Source organism: Stegostoma tigrinum, chromosome 24 (genome assembly GCF_030684315.1).
Source record: "Stegostoma tigrinum isolate sSteTig4 chromosome 24, sSteTig4.hap1, whole genome shotgun sequence".
Taxonomy (NCBI): Eukaryota; Metazoa; Chordata; class Chondrichthyes; order Orectolobiformes; family Stegostomatidae; genus Stegostoma; species Stegostoma tigrinum.
Window position 1 is genome coordinate 11,027,086 of NC_081377.1, and position 26,964 is coordinate 11,054,049.

A 26,964-nucleotide genomic window follows, 5' to 3' on the forward strand; every position below is an offset into this window, starting at 1 on the left:
GGTTGCATTATCTGTTACAAGTTTATAACATGCTAATTCAATTCCATCTTGAACCATTCCAATCCCTGGAATGGAGGTACATCAACAGTCCTAGTAGTTAGGCAGCTCCACAATTTTGATCCAACAATAATAAAGGAATGGCGAGAGACTTCAGATCAGGATGGCGACGGCTCTGAGGGAAATTTGCAGGTGGTTGTTTTCCACTGCAGGCACGACCCTTTTGTTTCTAAGTGGCAGAGGTTGTGTGTTTGGAAAGTGCTGCTGAAGAAGCCTTGTTTGCAGCATTTTCCAAAGACACAACTCTACGATCTAGAAGGACAAGGCCAGAGATTCTCAAGCCATGGACAGTACATAGCTAATTGATACTTCTGGATTTATAAATGCCCAAGCCATATCACAGAACTGACAATAAGACAGAAAAATAAGACAACCTAATTTGATGACTGGTTTAATTGAAAGTAACGAGGGAGGAAAAAAAAGTCAGCATTTTTGATTTAATACAAATAGGATAGAAATTTAATTAGCATGTTAATTTTTTTGACAGATAATGCAACCTCTAGAAAATGTAGCATGTGAAAGCAAAGTTAGAAATTCACAAAGAATATGATCACAAAAATGAAATGTTTAACGATTTTTTTTCCATACTTATAAATTTTGCAACTTTGTTAAAAGATTTGCAGAGTACTTGGATTACATCAATTCATTATTTCATTTGACAAAGTGCATTGAGAATCTTAGAGGTTTTTTTTGTTTCAAGCTTTTGGAAGTCCAAGCAAGCTAGTCTTTACACTTTTTGAGGGATGTATGACATTTTTAAGATACGCGTGTGTGTGTCTGTGTGTGTGTGTGTGTGTGTGTGTGTCTGTGTGTGTGTGCGCGCGCGAGAGAGATAATGTGTGTTGGTACTACTTCATTATATTGATTTTAGGTAATTTCTTGATTTGATATAGGAATGTTGTGCAGACCCTTTGCTGTTTACTCTTGGAACTGTATGCTTTGATGCCATTTTGATATTAGAATGTGTGGAATGATTTTACGGATATCTTCAATTCATCACCATTAAAAGCAGTTTTTAGCTTGACTCAAGTCATTAGCAGATGGAGTGGTACTAATTCCATTAATTTAAAGGCAAATTAAATCAATTTGTGATTCAGTAATACGTAGAAGGAAATTAAGGAAAGAAAAATTGGATGGCAGGAGACCTCTACTTTTGGGCATTAGGAGTCTAGGGAAAGTTGGTGATCAGAGAATAGATGTGTTTTAGAGGAATGTCATCTCAACTTTTCTTGTATTCCATTTGACTATTTACGGGAGGGGTTCCTATGTTTAAATTTCCTGCTGTCCTACAGCCACTCCCTGCCCCCCGCAACTGCCCCCAACAATATTGCTATGTTTCTCCAAATATTCTCTTTGGTCCTGCACTCACTTCCTTCAGTCTAATATTGGTAGCAATACATCCAGCTACCTCAGGCCTTGCAAAACCTTTGTCTCATTGCGCTTTTAAAGTACTTTGTGAAATGTAAGTAATACAAAAGGCTTTGAGTCACCTTTCCTGATATCTCTTGCTTGACTTTTGGCTAAGTTTTGTTTGATTACACTCCCAAGAACTGCCTTAGAGTATTTTACAATGTAAACGTGAGATTTTTAAATGTAATTTGTTGGGTTTTTTTTGGAAAAGGGGGCAGTATCATTTTGGTTGAAGACAGCATGTTTTCATTTGGGTTAGACTAACTAATCTACGTGTTCCAGTCTGCCAGAAATGTTCCTTACTGTGGACTTTGATCCTAATTCAGTGACATTAAAATACAACATTGTTTACCAGACCTAAAATGTTTTGTAATTATATTCTTTTTACTCAATGTTTCAATTAGAGTCAATGCACTACCAAATCAGCTTTGAAATAAAGAAACAATTTTCGTTAACCACTGTTATGTAAAACTTGTTTACATTTCAGTTTTGTTGAGTGAGCAGTTAACCAGATGAGGAAAGAAAGGCGTATAAATCTGATATTTCCTTTACTCTCATCAAAGCAGAGGGTCAGAAACACTGGGGCAGAAGCAGAGGGGCAGAAACAGAGGATCCCTCTGCAAACTTCCAGAGTCCTCTGTACACTTTTCTCCACCACTCAGTGAAGAATTTGACACACTACACACGGTCCCAAACTCCAAATTATCTATGTATCTAAGCAATTGCTGTCCCATCACTGATCCCTGAGGCACACCACAAGTCACTATTGGCCAACCAGAAAAACACTCAATTATCCACACTCTTTGCTTCCTGCTAGTTAACCAATCCTTGCTCCATGCTAATGCACAGCCTATAATGCAGGCCACCTTTATCTTATGCAGCAGCCTTTTGTGCGGCACTTTGTTGAATGCCTTTTGGAAATCCAGATTCACCACATCTACTGGGTCCCCATTATCCACTGCACAAATGATGTTTTCATAGAATTCCTGCAAATTAGTTAAGCATGACATGCCTTTCATGAATCTATGCCATGTCTGCCCAATGGGATAAATTCTATCTTGATGCCGCACTGTTTTTCCCCTTGATGTTAGAGTCAAGCATTTTTCCCACTACAGAAAATAAGTTAACTGACCCATAATTCCCCATCTTTTGCCTCCTCCTTTTTTAAACAGTGGCATCACATTGACTATTTCCCAATGTGCTGGAACAGCCCCATAGTCCAGCAAATTTTGGAAAATTACCACGTGTTTTTGCTATTACTTCCACCATTTCTTTTAGCACCCTGAGATGTATTCCATCAAGGCCAGGAGACTTGTCTACTTTTAGCTCCATTAGCTTGTCCATTATGATCTCTTTCGTGATAATGATTGTGTTAGGTCCTCACCTACCTTAGCCTCTTTGTCATTAATTACTGGCAAGTTATTTGTGTCCTTCACTGTGAAGACCGACAAAGTACCTGTTGAATGTCTCAGCAATTTCCTCATTTTCACTTATTTTGTTGCCGTTCTCATCCTCTAAAGGACCCATGTTTACTTTAGCCACTCTTTTTCATTTTACATATTTACAGAAACCTTTGCTATCTGTCTTTATATTCTGAACTAGTTTTGTCTCATAATCTATCTTATTTTTATTTATAGAAGTCTTTGTGGCTTTCTATTAACTTTTAAAGTTTTTCAAGTCTTCTAGTTTCCCACTGGTCTTTGCCAGTTTGTACACCATATCTTTCAATTTGATGGCCGTCCTTATTTCCTTAGACATCCATGGCTGATTACCCTTTTTTCTTACAGTCCTTCTTTTGAACTGGTATATACTTTTGCTGAACTCTTTGAAAAATTACTTTGAAAGCCCTCCACTGTTCCTCAACTGTCCCAACATAGAGTGAAGAGAGAATTGGAGAGAGAATTGCAAGACATTAAATAAAAGCAATATTGCCCTCCAAACATTTTTGTTTAGATCCATTTCCAAAGTGGTTTCCTTTATACTTCACAATCTAAATGATAAAGACGAGTTCCAGAATTTAAAATTGTGTTTCCTATGTACATTATATCAATAAACAGATTGCCTCAGGCCTTTTTTTTCTGCTGGCTTGGTCTTCTGAAGGCATTGATTCCTTACGAGGGATTTCACAAGGGCAATTTCTCCCCAGTCAGTGAAATATCATCCATGTGTAAGCTGTATAAACACAGGGGGTAATACAACACTGAACCTCAGTACCAGAGTGGCATGTGATAGTGATAGTGTCAGTGGGCTAGTAATCAAGAACCCCAGGCTATTGTTCTAAGGAAATGGATTTAAATTCCACAATAGCAGATGATGAAATTTGAATTCAATACAAATCTGCAATTAAAAGATAATCTCATGATGTCCAGTCATTACAATCATTGCTGATTACCTTAAATACCCATCTAATACATTAATTCCCTTTAGGGAAGGAAATCTACCATACTTATGTGGTATGGCCTATATGTGGCTCCAGACCTACAGCAACCTGGTCACCTCTTAAATGCTAAAACGCTAAACAAGCCACTCAGTTCAAAGACAATTAGAAATGAAGAATAAATGCTGGTCCAGTCAATGATGCCTACGTCTCATGAACAAATAATAGAAAAAGATTTGTCACCGTGGAACTGCACAAAACAATTACAAATAGAAACTTCTGCAGACATCCCATCACTAACACTTACATTTGGAACCTCTTAAATATCAGAGAAGATTTCACTGTCCTGTTGACATTTAAATCCAGGATGTAAAATCGTTGAGATTTCAAAGGGAAAGTGTATTTGTTTTACTCTGGAAAAGTTAGATAAATATTTGGAGCCAACACTGAATGCATTGCACTGCTGGATCAGATTTGTCAAATTGCAGAAATGCTTTTTAAAATATTGCCAATCTACATTTATATTAAATGTTAGTTTAATCCTAACAAAAGCGAAATAAAAATCTGTCAAACATCCATCAGGAAGCCAAACTCAAACACGTTAGAAATTCAATGTTCCAGTGCTATCATCTCTTTAAATCTTAGAGGATATCAATGTCCTGGGAATTTTCCAAGGACACTTAGCTTTTACATTAAAGAAGCCAAAAGCTGCTTAGTAATCATGGCGCACTGCCAGCATTTTAACCACTGAAAGTTTTTGATGTTTGAAATGCTATGCCTGCAGAGTTATTTAATATTTTCTGTTCACTTATTTTCTCACTTTCTCTCTCCTATCCTGGAGACAATGGCTTTTCATGACAGAGGATCAGTAGCGTTTTTACATCTCTCCCAATATTAATACCAGCAACATCAATAGAAATATGCGTCGTAGGAGAGGGAAATCAGGTTATCCAATTCAGTATCACACTTTAGAACAAGGTACAAATATGCATCTTGTTATGCAGAGTGAGGGCCTGTCTCATAATATCTGTTGTAAGAACAAAAACACAATGTCCCCATTGCAATTACTCTTCTGAGAAAGCTGTGGTGAATCACTTTCCTAAGTAGGGACTATTTGTGTAATCAAATGGTTTGCAAGGTCAGATCAGAGGGAATGAAAAACTATCTAGTATTATCTGTAGGCAGGTAGGTGTGTCAGTCACACAGCTGACCCTTCACAACAAATTGTTTTTCATGGCCATTATTCTTTCAGAGATGAGACAATACTTTATGCAATTCAACATTAAAACTTGTCATGAATTTGTGCTTAAAATTTCTCAGTTACTCACCCAGTAATTTTTTTTATAATCTTATACATTCAAAAAGTCTAACGTTATATGTAAACTTGAATGGATCATCACATGTAACATCACATTTAAGTATCCACTAAACTTTTGACCATCAAAATAACTTTCTTGGCCTGCACGTTAGCTGATACTGTAAATGGTTTCCACACAACAGGTGCTATCCTCGTCCTTGTCAAAACCACCATCACCATCCCTTCCTCAGGAATTGATCCTTAACCCTTCTGCCCTTGTAATTTACTAGCCAATGTCGAGATTTCTTTGGGCACACATTTACTGGAAATGTTGTTCCAAAGGCCATGCCAGATCTTGACACAAGTGAGTAAAAAGACATTAAGGAAAGTGTTAACAAGGTGCACAGTTGCAAATATATGCATGAGGTTCAGAGCCAATCAAGCAAACGGCAAATTCCAAATGATAACTAAACTTTCCCCAGTGTAAGCCTCATGCCACATGGACAGTGTAAGGCATTCAGAAGTTTTTACCATCATAAATAATATTCATTCTGGAATGGCAATGTAATGCCCATAAAAAAACTGAACTCAACATGGGAGCTAGTTCTAACATATTGCCACTCCACTGCCTGTAAGATATTTATCACCACAAGTAATGCTCCATGGTAATGCCTACAGGAAACAATCCCAAAATGTGTAAAGGATCATCAATTCAACGTATTGGTAGAATTGCAATACAGTGCCAATTAGCAATCTGATCATGGTTTCCCAAGATATTCTCTCTTGTAGATGCCAATAGTAGTGGCAGGATACCAGCATGCACAGATCTCAGTACAGTCACAGATCATGATATTCAAGCCATTTCTTCTGTGGTGTAAACAGGATACATGTGATGCAGTTGAATCAGTCAATGATCTGCAAAGACATAAATTTGAAGTGAAGTAGACCTTCACTATCAGACTGATTTAGGTTTGACACACCAGATTACCCAACCCATACAAAGACCAAGTTATTCACTTGATTTATACATTAATATTCTTGATTATGAAGTTGATGATGTTGATTTGTTACAGTTGACAAGAACCAATATGAGCAATTGCAGTGTTAATTGTCAAAGATGAGCAGCTATAAGAGTTTCAAAAGTTCATTATTTAGGGATGGCTGAGAGAATTAAAGAGGTACCTGAGAAAATGTGTTCATTTTGTTCATTCAGAGGCAAATTTCATAGAATCCCTACAGTGTGGAAACATACCATTTAGCCCTTCAAGTCTGCACCAATCCTCCGAACAGCATCCCATCCAGATCCACCACATCCCTGTAACCCTGCATTTACCATGGCTAATCCATCTAGCCTGCACATCCCAGGGCACTATGAGCAATTTAGCATGGCCAATCCACCTAATATGCACATCTTTGGAATGTGGAACGAAGCCAGAGCACCCAGCAGAAACCAACAAAGACACGGGCAGAATGTGCAAACTCCCCACAGACAGTCACACAAGGCTGGAATTGAACATGAGTCCCTAGCACAGTGACGCAGAAGTGCAAACCAGTGAGTCATCTATTTGGTACATTCTGTTAGATTTGCTTAAATTTGACATATCGTGAACAGAGTTTTTTCAAAGGAAAACAACGCTAATGTCAGAAATACTCAAATATCAATGCATAAATACGATTATACAAATATGCCAATATACTAATGCCAAAAGCATCACACCAAGACATCATATACATCTTATATCAGGGACTTATTGATGTTGAACGCACAAGACAGTGAGCATGTGAATCTGTGTGTGGCCAGGGATGAATCAGAATATTGAACTCCTGGTGAAAATGCATGTGAAGCATGCCAAAGTTATCAACTCCAGGACCAGGGGTGTTCACTACCTCCATGTGATATTCCATCCACTCTCGGGACAAAAGTAATGCAGAACTAATCAAAACACATGGGATGTTTATATCCTTGTGATTGATTATTTCCTTAAATTGCCCATTGATCAATAACTTAGCAAAATGATGAGCGGGAGCATTGACATGATGAGCGCTATTTTCAGTTTATTCAGTCTCTCAAATCAGATATTATCTGACATGGGATCTCAGCATACCAGAAAACTATTTCAAGGCATGTGTGCTAAGTGAAAAGTGACCTATATCATGGTGTCAGTGCACTGTCTGTTCTCAAATAGCTGAGGAGAATGTATGATGCATACTATCTAATCAATGACAACTATGTGTCAAGCAACAGAGCAAAATATTTGTATTGTTTTTCGGCAATTTTATGCAGCACCAATGAAGAAGGGGTTATCATCGTAGCACATCTCATGCTCGGAAGGCAAGTGCAAATGATCATACCAGAAACCAATTGTCCAACATTCCAAGACACGGGGCTTGCTTTTTCAAGGAAGGAGGAGAATGAAAACCTGTGTACAGGTTAGAAATACAAATACATTAACTTGGTACATTGAAGAGTTTTAGAAACACAACCTGCCAGATGACATGATGTCTTCATTGATCAGGGTGCTACATTGCGAAGGAACAATGCCAGCTCAGACCAATGTATGGCATGTCAAGCATATGTAAAGAGGGTGAGGAAAAACACTCTGAAGATGATAGGCTGTTGATACTGAGTCGCAGCTACCAGCAGCAAGGCCAGCAGGTTGTCAAACAATTACAACCAAGAGCAATGCATACCTCTCCAGGCAGGTATGTGGTCACTATATCGAGATGATTTCTCAAAATTTTTAAAGTATTACAAGGTTTTCAATATTTGTCTTGTGAACTGTTTGTATAATTATCAAATCGACAACATGTGCCTATTTTCAACTCACTAAATCTGTTTGGGTTAAGTTTTTGCCTTTGGAAAAAGAGGGACGTTGCATGATATCTCACAGTCAATATGTCTGGATACCTTGAAGCGATATGCTCAGAGCCATACGTGCCTCCATATGAAAAAAAAATGAGCAAAACTTCTCAGGTACTTCAATTCTGTCAGAAATTGTATCATGTGATTTGAGGAAATAAAGATTACGTTCTATCTTACCTCAGATCACTTGAAGTATGACAGTCTACTGGAAACATGGCCCTCTGTTATAAGATAGCAGCATAATATTAGTCACAGCACTTATATTCCTGAGGAATGTAAGGTTTGTATGTAATAGTTAGTTATAATAAATGCCTGTTGTGTTCTTCAATATCACAATAAGAACTATTGAATTCATGTCAGTTTCTGTCTATGTTTCATCTTGAGCAAAATAGAACATAGGAAATCAATACCTAAAGGGGGAATCTGAACAAATCCATTCAAAGTTTCATTGTACTATGATAGTCTCCCTCATTTGAACTAAACTGTCATAAAATCTCAAGGTTTTAAACAGCAACACAGGTTGAAGAATTCAATTTGGTTTTTGCTTTTAAATCAGCTTGTAACTTTCCTTCAGAAAGAGAGAATTCCATTAAAAGCTATCTCACAAACTATGAGCCATGCAAGCAGCCAAAATAATAAACCTTGAAAGTGAGAGATTCTAACACAGAAAAGACTTCCACCAAACCTGTTCCAACTTCAAGTTGACTCAAAAATAAACTCCTTAGCATTTCTGAAAAAATAGACATAGTTTCAAAACTTTTCATTTGTGTTCATCCACATAATTCACAGAAAATACCAGTGTTAAGAGAAAACAACTATACTGTACGAGAAGGGGCTATTGATTGGTTGACAAGGGTACACTGATTAGTAGATGTGTTGCTATAAAGAATGCCCCAGTTGGATGATGATTGACAGTTAATTGCCAAAGATTTTTTAAAAATGAAACCAGGAAGCTTAACTCTGATTGGCCAAGACATTGCTATCAGAAATGAACCAGATTGACTGTCATCTTTAATGTTCAGTTGAATTCGGCACAGCATGCATATCGGTATGCATATATGTTCTTCCTGTCGATAAAGTACAGGACGCGTGTGTCAGCTAGTGTAGCAAGTGCACAACACTGTGAGCCCAACTGATCATCTAAAATTAGTCATCAGCATAAGTATTTGCACACTCATGGCTCCTTAGCAACTGTTGTCTAATCACAGAATGACATTCAGTATTAACTACTTTTATCAGAGTTTTGCAAATACAGGCAGGATGGTCAAAGCCTGATTATTGCAGACAGCTGAAGAGACATACTTTTTGATATTATCCTTCAGTCTTTGGGATGTATAGGCTGTATACCTAGCAGTATATTAGCAATGGAGTTGATATACCACATTACTAATTTCTCATCATGAATCATACAAACTGCATGATCAGGTCTAATGTTGTTTTTGGTTCTGACACTACCTACCCAGTCTCAGATTACCATGGAAGATGAAGCTCTTAACTGTTTAAGCAACAGACAAAGCTACTTCATACATGCTGCTACTAAACAGTAGTAACATATGTGATGATCACCCCTAACATGATTATGCCATCAAGTCAAAACAAAATTTTGCATGCATCACACAAATGAATGGGTAACATTACTATCTGCCCCATCCTCAACATTAGGAAGCAGACATAGGACAGAAGGGAGCTGGGAAACTGGCATGCTGGCCAAACAACACCACTTTTAGTATTTGACTGCCTCTGGTTCTGGCCCATGTCAGCTTCCACACATATGCAGACAACACTGAGTTTTGCTTCTCCACTGCATTTTCTGATTTCTCCTCTGCAGCTGCATCGTTGGACAGCTTGACAAAAAATCCATCTCACAATGATGTACAATTCAATACTAGGAAAGTCAAAGTCATCATCATCTGCATTCCCTGTGGTAAACTTTACAATATGTCACTGATTCATCCATTTGCTCAGCAAGTATCTTCAAATGTACTTTGGCATTCGCAAGCTATTTGACCATGACCTAAGTTTGCTGACCCTGAAATCTCTCCGTCACAAAGACTTCTATCACTGTAACATCACACACCTATATTCCAGCTTAACCAATCTGGTGCTGAAGCCCTTATCCCATACATGGGACAGCTCAAAATTGGATTACTGCACTGTTCTGCTATTCAGATGCCTATAATCTCTTCAAACCTCTTCTATCAGGCAGAAAATATAAAAGCTTGAACACTTGTACCAACAGATTCAAAAACAGCTTCTTTCCCACTATCATTAGATTTCTGAAAGGATAGTTCAACTTATAAATTTAATGTTGATCTTGCTGTTTGTGCATTTTCTCTGCATCTGTTACATTGTAATCTTCACTCTGTTCTGTTACCTTAATTGTATGGTATGATCTACCACATTGTAAGCAAAACAAAACTTCTCATTCTACCTATGTACATGTGACAATGATAAATCAAACATTAAAAAAAAATCAAAATTTCATTATCCCTAAACTTCAGCTTGTCAGGAACTCTGTGATCTATATTCCTTTCTATGCCTGCTCCCATAGTTACATAATTTCTTTGGCCACGTATTTATGCAGCATGTCCTCAGATCAGGTTGACTGTTCACAATTTTTGTTGTGTTCCCACACCTACAAAGGCTCAACCAATCATCAACTTGTTATCATACAGTATAAATAAGATTTCCTTCAGAAAGTCTGGATTCTTATGTCCTCGTCCTGATATGTGCACAATGAAAATCCCGAATTTCTCCTTTGTGTTTCCTTTCAGCAATGTTTAAGTTCTGGATAACATTTACGCCAAGTGCCTCAGGTCATTCTCTGTTAAAGGCACTATGTAAATATAGTATTTTGTCGCTCAGGGAGCCTCTTTTGTGTCATTTTTATTCAGAATTAAAATGAGATTCTATCATTAAAAATAAGAGTAATGGTAGAAGAAAAGTGTAAAATGGTGACTTGACACATCTCAAATTTATGCTACTTTTCATTTTACATCAATATTACAAACTATCCCCTCCAACACTACATCTATTTAACAATGGTCTGTTAAAATGTTAAGATTTAGCTCTGGTAGAATCAGAGTAATGTATTCTGAAATTTAAATGATGGCATTTCGACTAAAAGACGCAAAATGCCTTTTGCCTTTCTAATGGTAATAAACAGCAGATTTCAAAAGGACCAGTTCGTACAGTAGCTGCAAACAAACCACCTCTCATCTGACAACCATTGTAATTCACTAAGTGATATGTTCAGGAATATCCTTTCTTGCAAATCTACAGAACAAATAGTCTATGAATCAAAACATTTACATTTGCGTGACCTTTTTAACTGCTGCTGTTGTGCATTTGTGACATGATGGAACCGATCGATCATATCTAGCAAGGCTTTGATTGCACTCTCCCTGGTGTTGTGATAACAGCAGCAAAAAAATTAAATGTGTATTAAGATGGATGACTATAGAAAGTGGTTGTTAACATATGCCACAAATCACTTTTTCAGAAGTAGCAATCTCATGAGACTTTCAAATGAAAAACCTTGCTTCCTAGTGGACAAGCACTGTATCATGATTGACAGGGAAATTTCAGTAAGAATTGAAAGCTTAAAAGGTGCAATCAATGATCAGACAATCCTGATTGCATTAGATGACACTTAAATATCTTCAGAATTTTTTTCCCTTCTAACCAAGAGGCTTCAGTAATAATTGAAGGCTATACTACGTCATCTGTGAGATTAACACGATCACATACTTGTGTCTTTTACTATTCTCGTGCAAAGTAGAAAACCACATACTCTCACGACATCTGATGTTGTTGGAGGCTGTTCCACTGCTTTATATAAAGGGACCGCATCATTTTAATGGTCTGCATAGAATACAACCACAGTCCAGCAGAAATGAAACTCAGGGTTCGGCTTAGTGAACAACAATTTATAATGCAAAATGAGAGGTCCATCACCAATTGTGATACAGTGATACAGTGCTTGAATGTTATGTGATAAGCGTTATCAAATTATTTTAACTCTCAGAGAATTGACAAGCTCAGGAAATATTCTAGCTCCTGGGCAGACTGATTTTTCTGATTGTCAATAGTGGCTCATTTCCATAATTGAGAGACTTGGTGCTTGTAACAGTTGAGTAAATGTATCAATGTTGAACCAAGCCAGTGGGAGCAAAGGTGGGTAGCTATAGTCCAAGTCCAGAAGTAGTTTATCCATGTTCTAATTGAATGTCAGAAAAAGAGGCAAAGGACCAAATGACCTCTTCAGGTTCTAAATGATCTGGTAAAGAAGGGCATACCCAGATTTTTAAGCTTCTCAGACTGGTGTACAACTAAAAGTTTAATTCCTTGCAAGCTAGCATTTTTTTCTACCAGTAGATTTCCCGTGGCATGGCTCATAGTAACAGATTCTGCCAAGTTAAACCGGTCATATATTAATGACATGTGGATAACAATGTCAAACTGCCTACAGTATATTACTAAATCTTATACCATGTTTCATAAAATGTTTTAAGATTCTTACTCCAGATTGAATTCCACCAAATTGTCCATTATTTTGTCAAAATCTTAAATGATGGATCATATTTATGTTCTTCATTCTGTTACTGTTGTATTTTGTTTTTATTCCAAACAACGTTTGAAGCTACAACAGCACCAAAAAAAACTTGCACCATTTGTATAGATATAATTCATATTTAGCAACACTTAGGATGAGAATAGCTTTCCAATTGTTGTCTCTCAAAACAGAATTGGGTATTTTTTGATTGGTTCATGGTTCTGCAATTCTTTGTTTGTCTGTTAGCATGCCACAGAATTACAGAACAGTTACTGTACAGGATCGATCTGGTGCCACTCCCTTGTCCTCTTTCCAGGATTTGCATGTTGCAAAGAGAGAACAAGGACAAAGAACAATACAGCACAGGAACAGACCCTTTAGGCCTCCAAGGCTGCCGCCACGTTTTGCCCTTCCATGCTAAAACTGTCTTCATTTACAGGATCTGTATCCTTCCATTCCCTTCCTATTCATGTGTTCATCCAAGCTTCTTGAATGCTGCTATTGTGTTTGCTTCCACGACCTCCTCTGGCAATGAGATCCAGGCACTCACCACCCTTAGTGTAAAAAACTTGCCTTGCACATCTCTTAAACTTGCTCCTTCACACGTTGAACCTGTGTCCCGTGGCAATTGACCCCTCAATCCTGGGAAAAAGGCTCATACTTTCCACTCTATCCGTGCCATTCACAATCTTAATAACTTCTTTTCTGTCGCCCGTCAACCTCCTGCATTCCAGAGAAAACAAGCCCAGTCTCTCCAATCTTCCTCCACAGCTAAAATCACCCATACCAGGTAGCATCTTCTTAAATCTTTTCTGTACCCTCCCAAAGCATCCACTTCCATCTGGTAGTGTGGCGACCAGAACTGTAAGTAATATTCCAAGTGTGGCCCAACTAAAGTTCTATAAAGCTGCAGCAGAACCTGTCCATCTTTATACTCAATGTCCCTTCCTACAAAGGCAAGCATGCCATAGGCCTTTTTTACAACCTGATCTATCTGTACTGCCACCTTTAGTGATCTGTGGACCTGCAATTCCTAGATCCCAAACATCTGCTGAGTAAAATAAATTTGCCTCCATTGCTTCTTTAGCCAATGACTTTAAAAATGTTCTTTCTTTCTCTGGATCCATCGACCAACTGGAACAGTTTTTCTTTGCAATCTACACTGACCAGACTCCTCAATAAAATCACCTCTCAATCTTCTTCAAGGCTAAAAGCCCAAGCTTTTATTTTGTTATTTACAGAGTTGAAGTTGCTTATTTTTGATGTGAGTCCTGTAAATCTGTTCCGCAACCCCTCTAGTACCTTCACACCCTTATTAAAGAGTGAGACTCAAAGGTGGACATGATACTTCATTTGAGGCCAAATCATTTTTCTGCCTCTGTTGGACGGCACTTCCTTACCCTTGCATTCCATGCTTCTGTTCATACAACCTGCAATACTAAATATTTTATTAACTGTATTCTCAACCTGCACCACCACCTTCAATGAATTTATAAATGTACATACCTAGGTCCCTCAGCTCCTGAGCTCCCTTTAGAATTATACTGTTTTTATTTTTCTTTTCTCTCTTCTGGTTTTTCCCACCAAAACGTTCACATTGCTCTGCATTGGCTTTTATCTGCCACTTGTCCACCCATTCCTCAAAGTGTCTCTGTCCCGTTCCATATTATCTTCCTTGCAGTTGGCGATGCTTCCACATTTTACGCCGACCACTATTTTTGAAATAGTGCTCTTTATAACAGGGTCAGAAAGAGTAAGGATCCTTACACTAAAACAAAGACCCATGAATGCCGAAGGTCTGAAACCAAAACAGAAATTTCAGAGAACTCAGTAGATCTGGCAGCATTTGTGGAGAGAAACCACAGTGAATATTTTGAATTTATTGAGTCTTCCTCAGAACTCATAGTAGCTATGAAAAGATGGTATTAATGCTGATGAGAGATGGAGTGGCTGAAAGAGTGAGAGAATAGATGGAGGTGGACCCCAAAGACAGATAAAGAGACTTAGGCAGACAAAGCGATCACTGATGATATACCATCTTACACCAGAAGCTGTCACTTTGCTCATATATCTGTTATACGGCCCTTTATAAAACGTCTTTGGAAGTCCATACACACTGTATTGTCCTCAACAAACATCTCTGTTAGCTCTTCCAAAGACTGCAATATGTTCATTAAACAGGATTTGCCCTTACCAACTCCATGCTAGCTTTTCATAGCTAATCCACACTTGCCAAGTGGCTCTGTATTTTGCCCTGAATTACTGTTTCTCGAAGCTTCCCCATCACCAAAGTCAAACCAACTAGCCTAAGTTGGCTAGGTTTATTTTTACTCTTTTATTTTTAACAAGGATGTAACATTTTCAATCTTCCAGTCCTCTAACACCACCCCGAACTCTATGGGTGAATGAAGAATTATGCTCAGTGCCACTTCCATTAATTCATTGTCCTTAGATACATCTCACCCAGTCCATTTCTTCATCATCTTTGATGTCTGCCTGTGCAATTTCTTCTTCCTCTAAAATGAAAACAGCAAAGTATTCATTTGAAACCTCAACTCTGCATCAATTTATTTCCTTTTTTGTCCCTGTTTGGACTCATTCCTTCTTTAACTACCTTTTTTACTGTTTATCTGTCTAGCAGACTTTGGGATTCCCTGTTATATTGGCTACTTTTTTTTTGCAATTCTTATTCCAAATTTTAAATCTGTTGTAAAATGAGCAGACAGGTGGTAAGTGAAATTCATCCCAAGAATAGCACCGTGTGGTAGGAAGCATGAAGGTAAGTGATATATGTTAAATGGGTCCATTCTGAAGAAAGGTCCATGATATGAAATGTGAACTCTATTTCCTTTTCACATAGATGCAGCCAAAGATAAAGTCATAGAGTCTCACAGTATGGAAACAGACCCTTCAGTCCAACTAGTCCATGCCGATTACAATCCCAAACTTAGCTAGTCTCACCTGCCTGCTCGGCCCATGTCAACAGAATCCACAGAAGCCTTACAGTGCGGAAATAGGCCATTCAGCCCAACAGGTCCACATTGGTCCTCTGAAGAGCATCCCACACTGACCCATCCCCCTACCCTACCCCTGTAACCCTGCATTTCCCATTTCCCATAACACACCTAACTTACACATCCCTGATCACTTTGGGTAAATTAGCACAGCCAATCCACCTAACTTGCACATCTTTAGAATATCCGTCCAAACATTCCTTATTCATGCACTTACCTAAATGTTTGTTTTTAATGTTGTCACTATACCACCACCAATCACTTGCTCTTGAAGTTCAATGCACACATGAAGCATTCTCTGTTTAAAACAAAAATCTGCTCCTCATGTCTTTTTAAAATCTTTCCCCTATCACCTTAAAAATGTGCCCCCTAGGTTTGAAATTCACCATCCTAGGGAATAGTTCTTGAGTCATTCCAGCATTTTATGTTTTTATTGTATTTAAGTGTGGGGAGAGAGAAAGAGATATAAGGTTACCTGTCCACAAATCTTTGAAAGTGACAGAGGGGATCAATACCGTTAATAAAACAAATGCAACCGAACATTGCATTCTTAAACTGATTCAAAGATTCGGAGGTTAAAAAAGCCAAAAAGTTAATTTAACCCTACATAAACCTCCAAGTCAAATTTTATGCCCAATTATGAATGAACACCACACTTTCAGAAAGATATAAAGGCTTTGGAGAGAGTATAGTAGAGATTTGTTGGATTGGTTTCAAGAATAAGCAATCATGATCAGATCGATAGTCTGGAGATGAAGAGTTTGTTTTTAGAGGAGAGAAAGTTAAAAGGATAATTGACTGAGGTGTTTAAAATCATAAAGGGCCCCAGTGATGTAAATAAGGAGAAGTGGTTTCCAATGGCTGAAGGGTCAATAACCCAGACATCATAATTATAGGGTGATTGGCAAAAGAAGTAGAGGTGACATGATAAAGAACTATTTCATGTAACAAGTGGTTAGATTTTGGAGCTTTGCCTAGTACTTTGACACATATTCAATAGCAGCTTTAAGAAGAGAACTGCATAAAGATTTGAAGGAAAGAAAATTAGCAAGTGTGTTTGAAAAGAATTTGGGACTACACTAAATGAATTTCTCTCTCAAAATCTGTCATAAACTCAATGAGCCAAGGTCTCTCATTCTTTGATGTACTTTTCTATACTACTTCCCATCAAACTTCCCAACCAGGAAAAGTAAGGCTGACTTGGGTTTTCAAACGTTAAGTGAGGCTTGAGGATTTCCTAACCCATCTAACAGGTGATAATTACCAAATTATAAGGATATGAAGGGAGAACATGAAAATACTAGATTGGGAGCACTCCATTGGAAGTCTTAGCCTTAACACATTGTTGTAGTATACGTCCTTAGTTCTGTAGAAATCTGCCGATTACAAGTAGTAATATTTAAATTAAGTAAAGTTCACAAGAATTCTTTGGTCAAGTCAGTTCTTCAAGGCACAATTGGGTAGATTTTATGCTGGTCTGAAAAAGCAACCTTTCACCAACTTTCTGAAAAGGGTCCTGACCTGAAACATCAACTTTCCTGGTCCTTTGATGCTGCCTGGCCTGCTGTGTTCCTCCAGATCCACACTGTGTTATCTCTTTCACTAATATTCTGTGCTTTCTATCCCTTAGCCAGTTATATTAATGCTGCCCTGCTCACATAATCATATTGGATTTAATTCTAGCTTGCAAATCTTTCTTTATCTTTATTTGTCTGTTTGGCGTATTTTAGGTTAAAACAAATGCAATGAAATAAGTCCTACAAATTCTCTTTGCAAATGAACATGGTGAGAGATCTTCAAACAACCAATATATTTGTATGTTGTGGGCAGATTGTAAAGATCTTGTGGCTGCTAACAAAATTTAGAGAATGCAGCCCTAAAGCTCCATCAATAGTGTCTAACAGTAGCACTGGGAGATTTGCAGAAAATGAAGAGTATTTAGCTTTTCTTTTTTAATATAGAGGTAGCCCAGGTGATGCATGCTAATAAAAAGGAATGGCATTAAATTTGCATTAGATAGCTATTCCTTTCCCAGGACACACTGACCTCCAATGATTGATATTCCTAAGTGACATTCTGTGCATTATTCTGTTGTCATCACTGCGGCAATCACTAACTTCTCCCAACCAGTAAGACTCCTGCTGCTAATTACATTGTTATTCCTGACATTCCTTTATTAGACGGTCTTATTACAAGGAATTATCAAGGAACTCACCATTATCCGCAGGGTGTTGCCATTCACCAAAGGCCTAAATAGGTCAGCCACATGACTGTACAAGATGGCTACAAGTGCAGATAAGAGGTAGTCTATTCTGTGGCTATTAATTCATTCCTGAGTCTCTAAAATTGTACCATCATCTAAAAAGGTAAGTGGAATACCGTACTCCTGAATGTGTTTGTTATGATCCTAAATGTTCCTAATACTGGACACAACAAGTCGGAGAAGATACTTGGTTTGATAGATCATATTTTTAACATAATCAATTGTGATGTTTAGTCACTGAAACATATTCACACAACCTAACACTCTCCATTACGGAAACTCAATCCAAAAAATGGAACACTCCTGTCTTAGCTTGTTAAATGCTTACTTAAATTCTTACTTTTTCTTCAGTTTACTTTTCTTGAAATGTGGAGACAATTTTATGATTCTATTTCATTTAGTGGCCTTAGCCTTTTCTGTTTGAACAACTTGAAGATTTCTATCCAAACTGTTCTAGTCTGGACGCTTTGCAAATTAGAAACCAATGCTGAGGTGGCCAGTTTCCCTGAAGTGACTTGATCCTCTGGCATACCTTCTGAACTGGATTCCTGATTCTTCTCAACTGAAACTTAGAACACTGTTTTCTGAAGTAAAAGCCAAACTAATATCTTAATATATTTATCTTTCATAAATGAAACAGAATAAATATTTTTTCCATCAATGCTACAAAGGTTTTCACAGGTACTTGACTGCAGTTACATGCCTTCTTGGATTGGATATACATAGGCCACTGTTGCAAATGATTTTCTGACCTGTGTTTCAAAAATAACCTTCACAGAACTGAAACCAAAACATCTATATCTATACTAAAGTCCAAATTTTATATATATATATATTTGTCGAAATGGGTTCAACACCAAAAATACTCAAGAAGACTATTTATTTAGAACCCCCTACACAACTTTAAATATTAACTTCCTACACGTAGTGATGGAACATGTATCGTCTGGATGTCACATCATAAAAATGCTCAGAGGCATCTTTGACATGATCTTTTAATTCTGTGAGCTCAGCTGCCCAGAAGGACAAAGGCTGCAATTGCAAGTGAACCACTTAAAATCTTTCCTCCAAATCACTTGATGTCTTGATTTCGAACAATATTGCCATTTCTTCATTGTCACTGGGTCAAAGTCCCTCCTAATGGCACTGCAGCGGTATTAACACTAGACAGATTATGGCAGTGCAAGAATTGGCACAGGATATAAATAAACAATAAATTTCTTCAAGGAAACTTCAATGTAAAATGTACTGGCCTCTCCATTGATGTTCAGATGGCATGAAACTTAAAAGCTATATTATTTTGATTTTGCAGAAGTCTTATACACTAACAATGAATAGAAGAGAATTTGGTCAATGGATGTAAGTAGGCCATTAGATGTCTCAAGCCAGCTCTGCCATGCAAATGCATCATAGCTGGCTTGCAGCTCAAATCAGTTTACCTGCTCTTAATACATGCTTCTCAATACACTTACCTGATAAAGCTCATCTATTTAAGACTGGAATATTTCAGTTGAACCTCATTACTCACAGAATGTTTTGCATTGGAGGTGATGGGAGGGTGCATTGCTATCATCTTTCCTGATTTCAGTTTTCAATGGCCTGTTTGTAAGTTTGAATATTTTTCTCTAATTACTGGATCCCCTCACCAAAACAGATAGCTTTTCTGCATCTAAACCATTAAATCCTGTTATCATTGTAAACATTTCTGTTCAGTTTCACCAACAATGATTAAAGCAACATGCAGCGTACTCCCTAACATTGGATATGTCCCATTCTTACATAACATTTACTTGGCGTACAAATAGTATATCTAAAGCTGTTAGAATTTATATGTGTTTTCTTTTCCTGTGTTCTTCAGAAAGATTCAGCATTGAATATTTTGAAACCGTCTCTTCCCAAAAGTAGAAGGATGCGGGAATTTGTAACTGCTCAACATATCTGTTGCCATTTCAAAATGTCACCATTGTTATGGAAGGAATTCTTATTTTGTTTTACACTTCCTGTCATTGAGCAGGAGCTGGTAGGATAAAAGCTGCAACCATTTTCTTTTAAACAATGTTTTAACTGTGGCTTGTTCCTTTATTTTTGATTTTTTGTTTCTTTGCAAGGTAGCTCACCACTCTGGGCAAAGTTGTGTCTCCCCATCTATAGTTATATTTCCATACAGCCCTGCAACACTCACGGTCGTGTCACTTTAGTACCATGTTCCGTGTGTGTAGTGCAGCACTGTGTTCACTAGAGACAGAATCGACATAAACTTTAGATATCTGCCTACAGCAACTGTGCATCATATCTGCAACAGGCCAGGAAGCACATTTGCACATGATTGCATTTCAATGCAACCAGATACAAAGGGAAAGAATAAAGGCAATAATTGTGTACTGTTTGGAATATCGGATGCTTGTGCTTCTCAAGGCTAAAACATATCCATATTCTCATATTTTTTTCCTCTAAACATCCTCTACCGTAGCTTCCTGAGCAGCAACAGAGAATCTTGAAAACTGTTCTACCATATTGTGTTATTTTTCAGCTCAGAATCAGTTCTAAACTTACTTTCAGGACTTTCCCCTACCCTAATGGACGTATGAGCTGAAGGCAAGGCTGGCTTGAAATACTGCAGGCTAACTTCTTACTAAGGCCCCATTGCTCTCCCAGATGGATCACAAATAATCCTATGGCATGATTCAAAGTAAGGATGTGGCACTTCTTATTGCCCTGGAATACTGATCCCCCAAACAATACCTCAAAACACTCGTGATGGATTGATAATTTATCTCCTGGTCTTTCTTTATTGACTATGTGCAAATTGTTATGTTTCTCTTCCATAAGTACAGAAATATTTCATAACCGTGAACTGCTCTTTATTAAGTCATGGAAAGCCCAACAATATTGTCTTTAAAAAGACATGAAACCCACCATAGGATTGAAATACCTTAAATAGTTCCAAGTCTTTGGAGAATCTGTTTACTTTGTTTACTTTTCTGAAATTATTCCAAACCATGAGATAACAAGGTGTAGAGCTGGATGAACACAGCGGGTCAAGCAGCATCAGAGGAGCAGGAAAACTGACATTCGGGTCTGGACCCTTCTGCAGAAATGGGGACGGGAAGGAGATTCTGAAATAAATAGACAGAGAGGGGGAGGCCGATGGAAGATGGATAAAAGAGCAGATAGGTGGAGAGGTTACAGACTGGTCAAGAAGGCAGGGATGGAGCTAGTAAAGATGACTATAGTTGGGGAATTAGGGTGGGGGTTTTTCAGTCCAGGGAGGATGGACAGGTCAAGGAGGCAGGGGTGAGGCTGGATGGTATGGGGTGGGGGCGCGGGTTGAGGTGGGAGGAGTGGATAGGTGGGAGAAAGGACGGACAGGTTAGGGAGGCAGGGATGAGCTGGCCTGGTTTTGGGATGCGGTTCGGGGTGGGGAGATTTTGCAGATGGCCTAAAGGCCCTCCGCCTCTACCTGTCCTGCATGCCTGACCAGTCCCCCTCCACTGACACCCTTATCCACTTAGCCGAACTCGTCCTCACACTTAACAACTTCTCTTTCAATTCCTCCCACTTTCAACAGACAAAGGGGGTGGCCATGGGTACCCACATGGGCACAAGCTATGCCTGCCTCTTTGGAGGAGTTGTGGAACAATCCCTCTTCTGAAGCTACACTGGCCCTATCCCCCACCTCTTCCTCTGTTATCTTGATGACTGTATCAGTGCTGTTTCAGCAGGAACAGCACCTCATATTTCGCTCAGGCACCCTGCAGCCCAATGGTATCAATATGGACTTTACAAGCTTCAAAATCCCCCCTCCCTCGACCACATCCCAAGACCAGTCCAGCTCGTCCCCGCCTCCCCAACTTGTCCATCCTTTCTCCCGCACATCCACTCATCCCACCTCAACCTCACCCCCACCTCCTACCAACCAGCCTCATCCCCACCTCCTTGACCCGTCCATTTTCCCTGGACTGACCAATCCCCACCCTAATTCCCCACCTACACGCACCTTTCTGGCTCCATCCCCGCCTCCTTCACCTCTCTGTCTCCTCTCCACCTATCTACTGCTTTATCCATCTTCTATCTGCCTCCACCTGTCTTTCTATTTATCTCAGAATCCACTTCCCCTCACCCCTTTATGAAGAAGGGTCCAGACCCGAAACATCAGATTTCCTGCTTCTCTGATGCTGCTTGATCTGCTGTGTTCTTCCAGCTCTACATCTTGTTGTCTCAGATTCTCCAGCATCTGCAGTTCCTGCTTCCCTGAATCAATACTTCTTGACCTTCCTTGATTCAGGAAATATAGCTTTTAGGTTTTTGGCATTTTGTGTTATGTCCTGACAAGATACCCTCTCAGTCAGCTCATTTCAAGTTTGAAAAGGCTGTGATTCTCCATACTATCCTCATGACCCAGTTACCAACATTGAGCTCTGCCCATGTGAACCCATCTCTGCACTGCCTTTAGTGTTCAATCTATACTTTACGTCTCTGCTTGGGTTTGTGTCACCATCCATAGCAAAATCAAGGCTGAACAAACAGCTTGAATAATGTACAATATTAAAACCGTGTTCAAATAAATTAGTTTTGTTTTTGCTAAAAACATTCTTCTCTCATCACTGATTACACTTCACACACAAATGCCAAGGGGAATTAACTGTAATTTTTCTTCAAGTAGCAGTTTTATAATACTTATGAGGCCTTTTCTTTTTACTCTAAACATGATTGCTCTCACTTCCACATTCTACCCTCACAAAACCTAAGGTAATCCAAAAGTTTTCTGCCCATGTTTAGTCCTTTATCGTTGAATACACTATGGTTCCAGTTAAGCAACAAAATACATCCCCTCATTTTCAAATCCTTCCATGGTATCACTCCTCTCCATCTCTAGATCTCTTGCAGAAGCACAATTCTCCACAATATACGAGTACCTCTAATTCTGGTCTCTTGAGTATCAACAAATTAAACAATTTCATCATTGGTGGATATGCCTTCACCTACATAATCCCTAAAAATTCCTTTGAAACTTGTTTCCTTTAAGACACTACTTAAAATCTGCCTCTTTGTTCATTTTATCTAAAATCTCTTTATGTGGTGGAATGTCAAGTTTTGCTTTGTAATATTCCTATGAAGTATTTTGGAACATTTTATTTCAATTGAATTCCAAGGTAAATGAAAGTTGCCGTTGATTTCAGTTTGAGTATAAACAAGAAAGTATTTGGCACACAGGCAAACCGTCCAGTTGTGTAGATGTTCATCTACGAAATCAAAACATTTTATTGCTTCATGTTTAGTATTGACATTAGCTAGTCTCACGATGCAAAGACAGTGATGTTCATTGTGAAAGATTTACTTTACAGCAATCTGTATTTTTACATCTGCTGCAATTTTGAAGCTTGATCCCAAGTGTTGAGGCCAAATGGTTCTGCCTATTTCAGTAAAATCTAATCTGTAGACATGAACAATTAGACCTTAAAAAGGAATCCAAACAAGCTTGCTGAAGTGTATTTACTGAGGTACATGTGATTTTTTTATTATTAAAATATTATAAATTTTCGGTCAATGATAAAACCTCCAAAGTGTATATTTTTAATTTATCCAAACAAATGCGAGAGGTAGTAGGATCATTGCCCATATTCTCTGCATTGGTTTTGAGGACAGCATGGTGGATCAATGGTTAGCACTGCACCAGGGATTTTATTCCAACCACAGATGACTGTCTATGTGGAGTTTTCACATTTGCTCCGTGCCTGCGTGGGGGTGCTCTGGTTTCCTCCCACAATCTAAAGATGTGCAGGGCAGGTGGATTGGCTATGTTAAATTGTCCATAGTGCCCAGGGATGTTTAGGCTAGGTGGGTTAGACATGGGAAATATAGGGGAATGGGTCTGGGTGGGATGGTCTTTGGAGGGGCAGTGTGGAATTGTTGGGCCAAATGGCCTGTTTCCATACTGCTGGGATTCTATGAAATCTTTAAAATAGAGTAGAAGTACATTAACTTTAAAAATATAAAATAAGTTATGATCATTTAATGGTTGTAAGGCTCATTAAGAGGAAAATCTGAAGCCATTAAAATGAATCCAATCAGTCTATTATGGTTTCCGTCTGATAGAATAAGGTAGATCAGTAGACCTGCATGAGTTAGCAGGGAGATTGAAATCTGTTATGAAGCAACAGTAAGAAACTAATTGCATTCATTTCAAGAGTTCTTGAGGTGGTTTATGAAACTAATTTTAATGGCATCTGTTGAGTTTGTTCCAGTGCTTCTACTGAATGGGAAAATTTAGTGGAGGTTTAACCATAATGAAGAGTATAGATTTAAATCAACATTAGGGTAGGTACACAAATGAAAAGCACCAATCTCATTAGTCTTTTAGTGGGGGCATAAGTATTGCCAATGAAGTGCACTTGCCCTGATCTTATATTTTTGCCTTTACTATTAACATTATCATTGTTTTTATTTATTTAACATTTATATTATTTCATAAGGGCTTCTGCTCCAAACCATTTTAGTGAAGTACACAGACTGGGCTTTTGTAGGCAATGGATTTCACATGATCTTTGTTTTGTGGGAGCTTTATGTTATTTTATGTTGATCATTGCACACATAAGTTCAGATCTATAACAACCTTGATGTCTGGTTTTCTAGTTAGGTATGTACTGAGAGTGAAAGTGCTGAGCAACGCTTCCAATAATTCATACATATCATGTGCTTGAGTGCCCATTGATGAAGCAGTCTTAAAATATTATCCAAAACCCAATGCTACTCACGTGATCAATGAGCTCCTTCACCATGCCATTCCATTGCCCCTTGTCATCTGGAGTTCCATATTTTCCATCTTTTGTCAGCTGAATATCATAAACAAAGCCCAAGATACTGGCTAATTCCTTCAGCAGATCAATGCAGTATCCTTCAAATCGGTCATTACCAGAGAGTGGCTTGTCAGACTTCTTAAACATGACATATGGTTCCTCCTGTGAGCAAGTCAAATTAACAACAGTTAATTGCAAAGGTCACTTCCAACACTCAAAGCATTTAGTTTGGATGCGTGTCCTACCTAGGTGAATGACAATAATAAATTACATTTACTCAGTCGTCAAGCTTTATTAAGTTCTAAAATTAGGTTGAAGCCAATTAGATAATTATTTCCTCACTTTTAAATGTCTTTATATACCTTGTATGTGTCAAGCTTCATTTGTTCAGGTTCATATATATTGCAGGTATGTCAATGTTCAGTATTATCCTACATGTCAAGATAAAAGTACTGCACCTGTACTTTTGCTCAATGCTGGCAACTGGTTGGCTGATTAGTCCTTTGAAACCGTAAGCTTGGTTAATGATAAAATTCACATTGTTATTAAATTATGATCAGTAGACAAGAAGGATCTCGTTACATCTTTTCACAAGATCCATAAAAATGTTCCTTTTGCCCCAATGGCACATTGGTATGTTTCCCTGTTTTTTTGGATGATTGGTTGATTCGTCCAATCCATTTGTTTTTAACCAAGATGACTTCAGACAATGGGTAGAATCTTGTCAAAGTGTTCCATCTGCTGCTGGTGAGCTAGTGAAAGAGCCATATTGCTTTTTCAGTGAACCAAACATCATTCAGGCAGTGGCGAGGATAACTGTGAGCCTTTCCCTGGGAATGAACCTGGGGCCCAGAGGTCCTATTCAGTGAGAGCTACTGGCCAGTCAGAAACTGGGAGATAGCAAGAACTGCAAATGCTGAAGTCAGATCCAATGAAGTGTGGAGCTGGAGGAACACTGCAGGTCAGGCAACATCAGAGGAGTAGGAGAATTGATGTTTTGAGTTGACATCCTTCATCAAGACTGGGGAGAGGAAGGGAGCTTAGAAATAAATAGAGGGAGGAGCGGTGGGAATGGGATAAGGTAGGTGTGATAGTGATAGTTGGACGCAGGTAAGAGATAGTGGATTTTGTTCAGTGGGAAAGGTGGGGTGGATAGATGGGAAATAAGATGGACAGGTTGTGTCAGGTCAAGGAAGTGGGGATGAGGGGAGAGTTGGACATGGGATAAGGACCAGGGCGGAGTGGGGGAGGGAGATTTTGAACCTGGTGAATTCTATATTGAGGCCAGCAGGCTGTAAGCACCTGAGGAGGAAATATGAGTTGTTGTCCTCCAGTTTGCGTGTCACGTCATTGTGACTCTGGAGGAGGACAGGATGGACACATTACTAAGGGGTTGGGAGGGGGAGTTGAAATGGTTGGCGGCTGGGAGGTGTTGTTGATTATAGCGTAAAGAGCGCAGATGTTCTGTGAATGCGAGTCGGCACTTGGTCTCACAGATGTAGAGAAGACCACATCGGGAGCAGTGGATACAGCAGACCAGTTTGGAGGATGTGAAAATATTGTCTGGGGCCTTGGATGGAGGTGAGGGGGAAGGAATTGGTGCAGGTGTAGCATCTCCTATAGCCGCAGGGAAAGGTGCCAAGTGTGGTGGAGTTGGTCGGGAGAGTGGAGCAGATGAGGGAGTCATACAAAAGGCAGGTAGGGGTAGGGAAGGAAATACTTCTTTGGTGGTGGGGTTGGATTGCAGGTGGCGGAAGATGATGCGCTGGATCCAGCTCACTCCACAATCCCTTCATCTGCTCCACACTCCTCACCAACCTCTTTATAATGTTCTGACCACAGATCAACAAGAAAATCTTATAGATTGTCAATGTACTGAACAGCTCTTTCCTGCCTATAAAGTATGGGAAATGTTCCTATTTCCATTTTGTGCCCAATGGATTGTCTAGAACAACTGCTAATCAAATCAGCTGTGGTATTACTTTGACTTTGTTATCAGCTCCCCAGAAAGCTCGAACAGCAGGGAAGGTTCTGTTAGAAATGTTTGTTAGGTGGAGCTGAGATGAGATAACAGTCCCTTATTGTTTCCAGTTATCCAGAGTAATGATATCAATATTCAGCCATTTCTGAAGCAAAAATTGGGAATAAAAGCTAACTACTCCCTTTGGACCTGACAACTTTCATTGCAGGGTTTTACAAGTGGTGGATGCAGAGATAATGAATGTACTACTTTTGACCTTTCAAATTTCCCTGTATATTCAGAATCATTCCCCATGGGTCAGAATAATCCCAATATCTAAGGGATTGGGGTAATGTGTTGGAAATAGTGAC

The 26,964-nt window shown here is 38.8% G+C and overlaps 1 protein-coding gene across 3 annotated transcripts in view; it reads right to left on the reverse strand.

The window, feature by feature from the left end:
• LOC125465127 (glutamate receptor ionotropic, kainate 3) overlaps nucleotides 1–26,964 on the reverse strand; it is a 451,191-nt gene that overhangs the window by 165,729 nt on the left and 258,498 nt on the right. For all 3 annotated transcript variants that reach the window (XM_048558279.2, XM_048558280.2, XM_048558281.1), the window contains one exon: nucleotides 24,592–24,795. In XM_048558279.2, coding sequence (XP_048414236.1) covers nucleotides 24,592–24,795 — 204 coding nt within the window. The remainder of the gene's footprint in view (nucleotides 1–24,591; nucleotides 24,796–26,964) is intronic.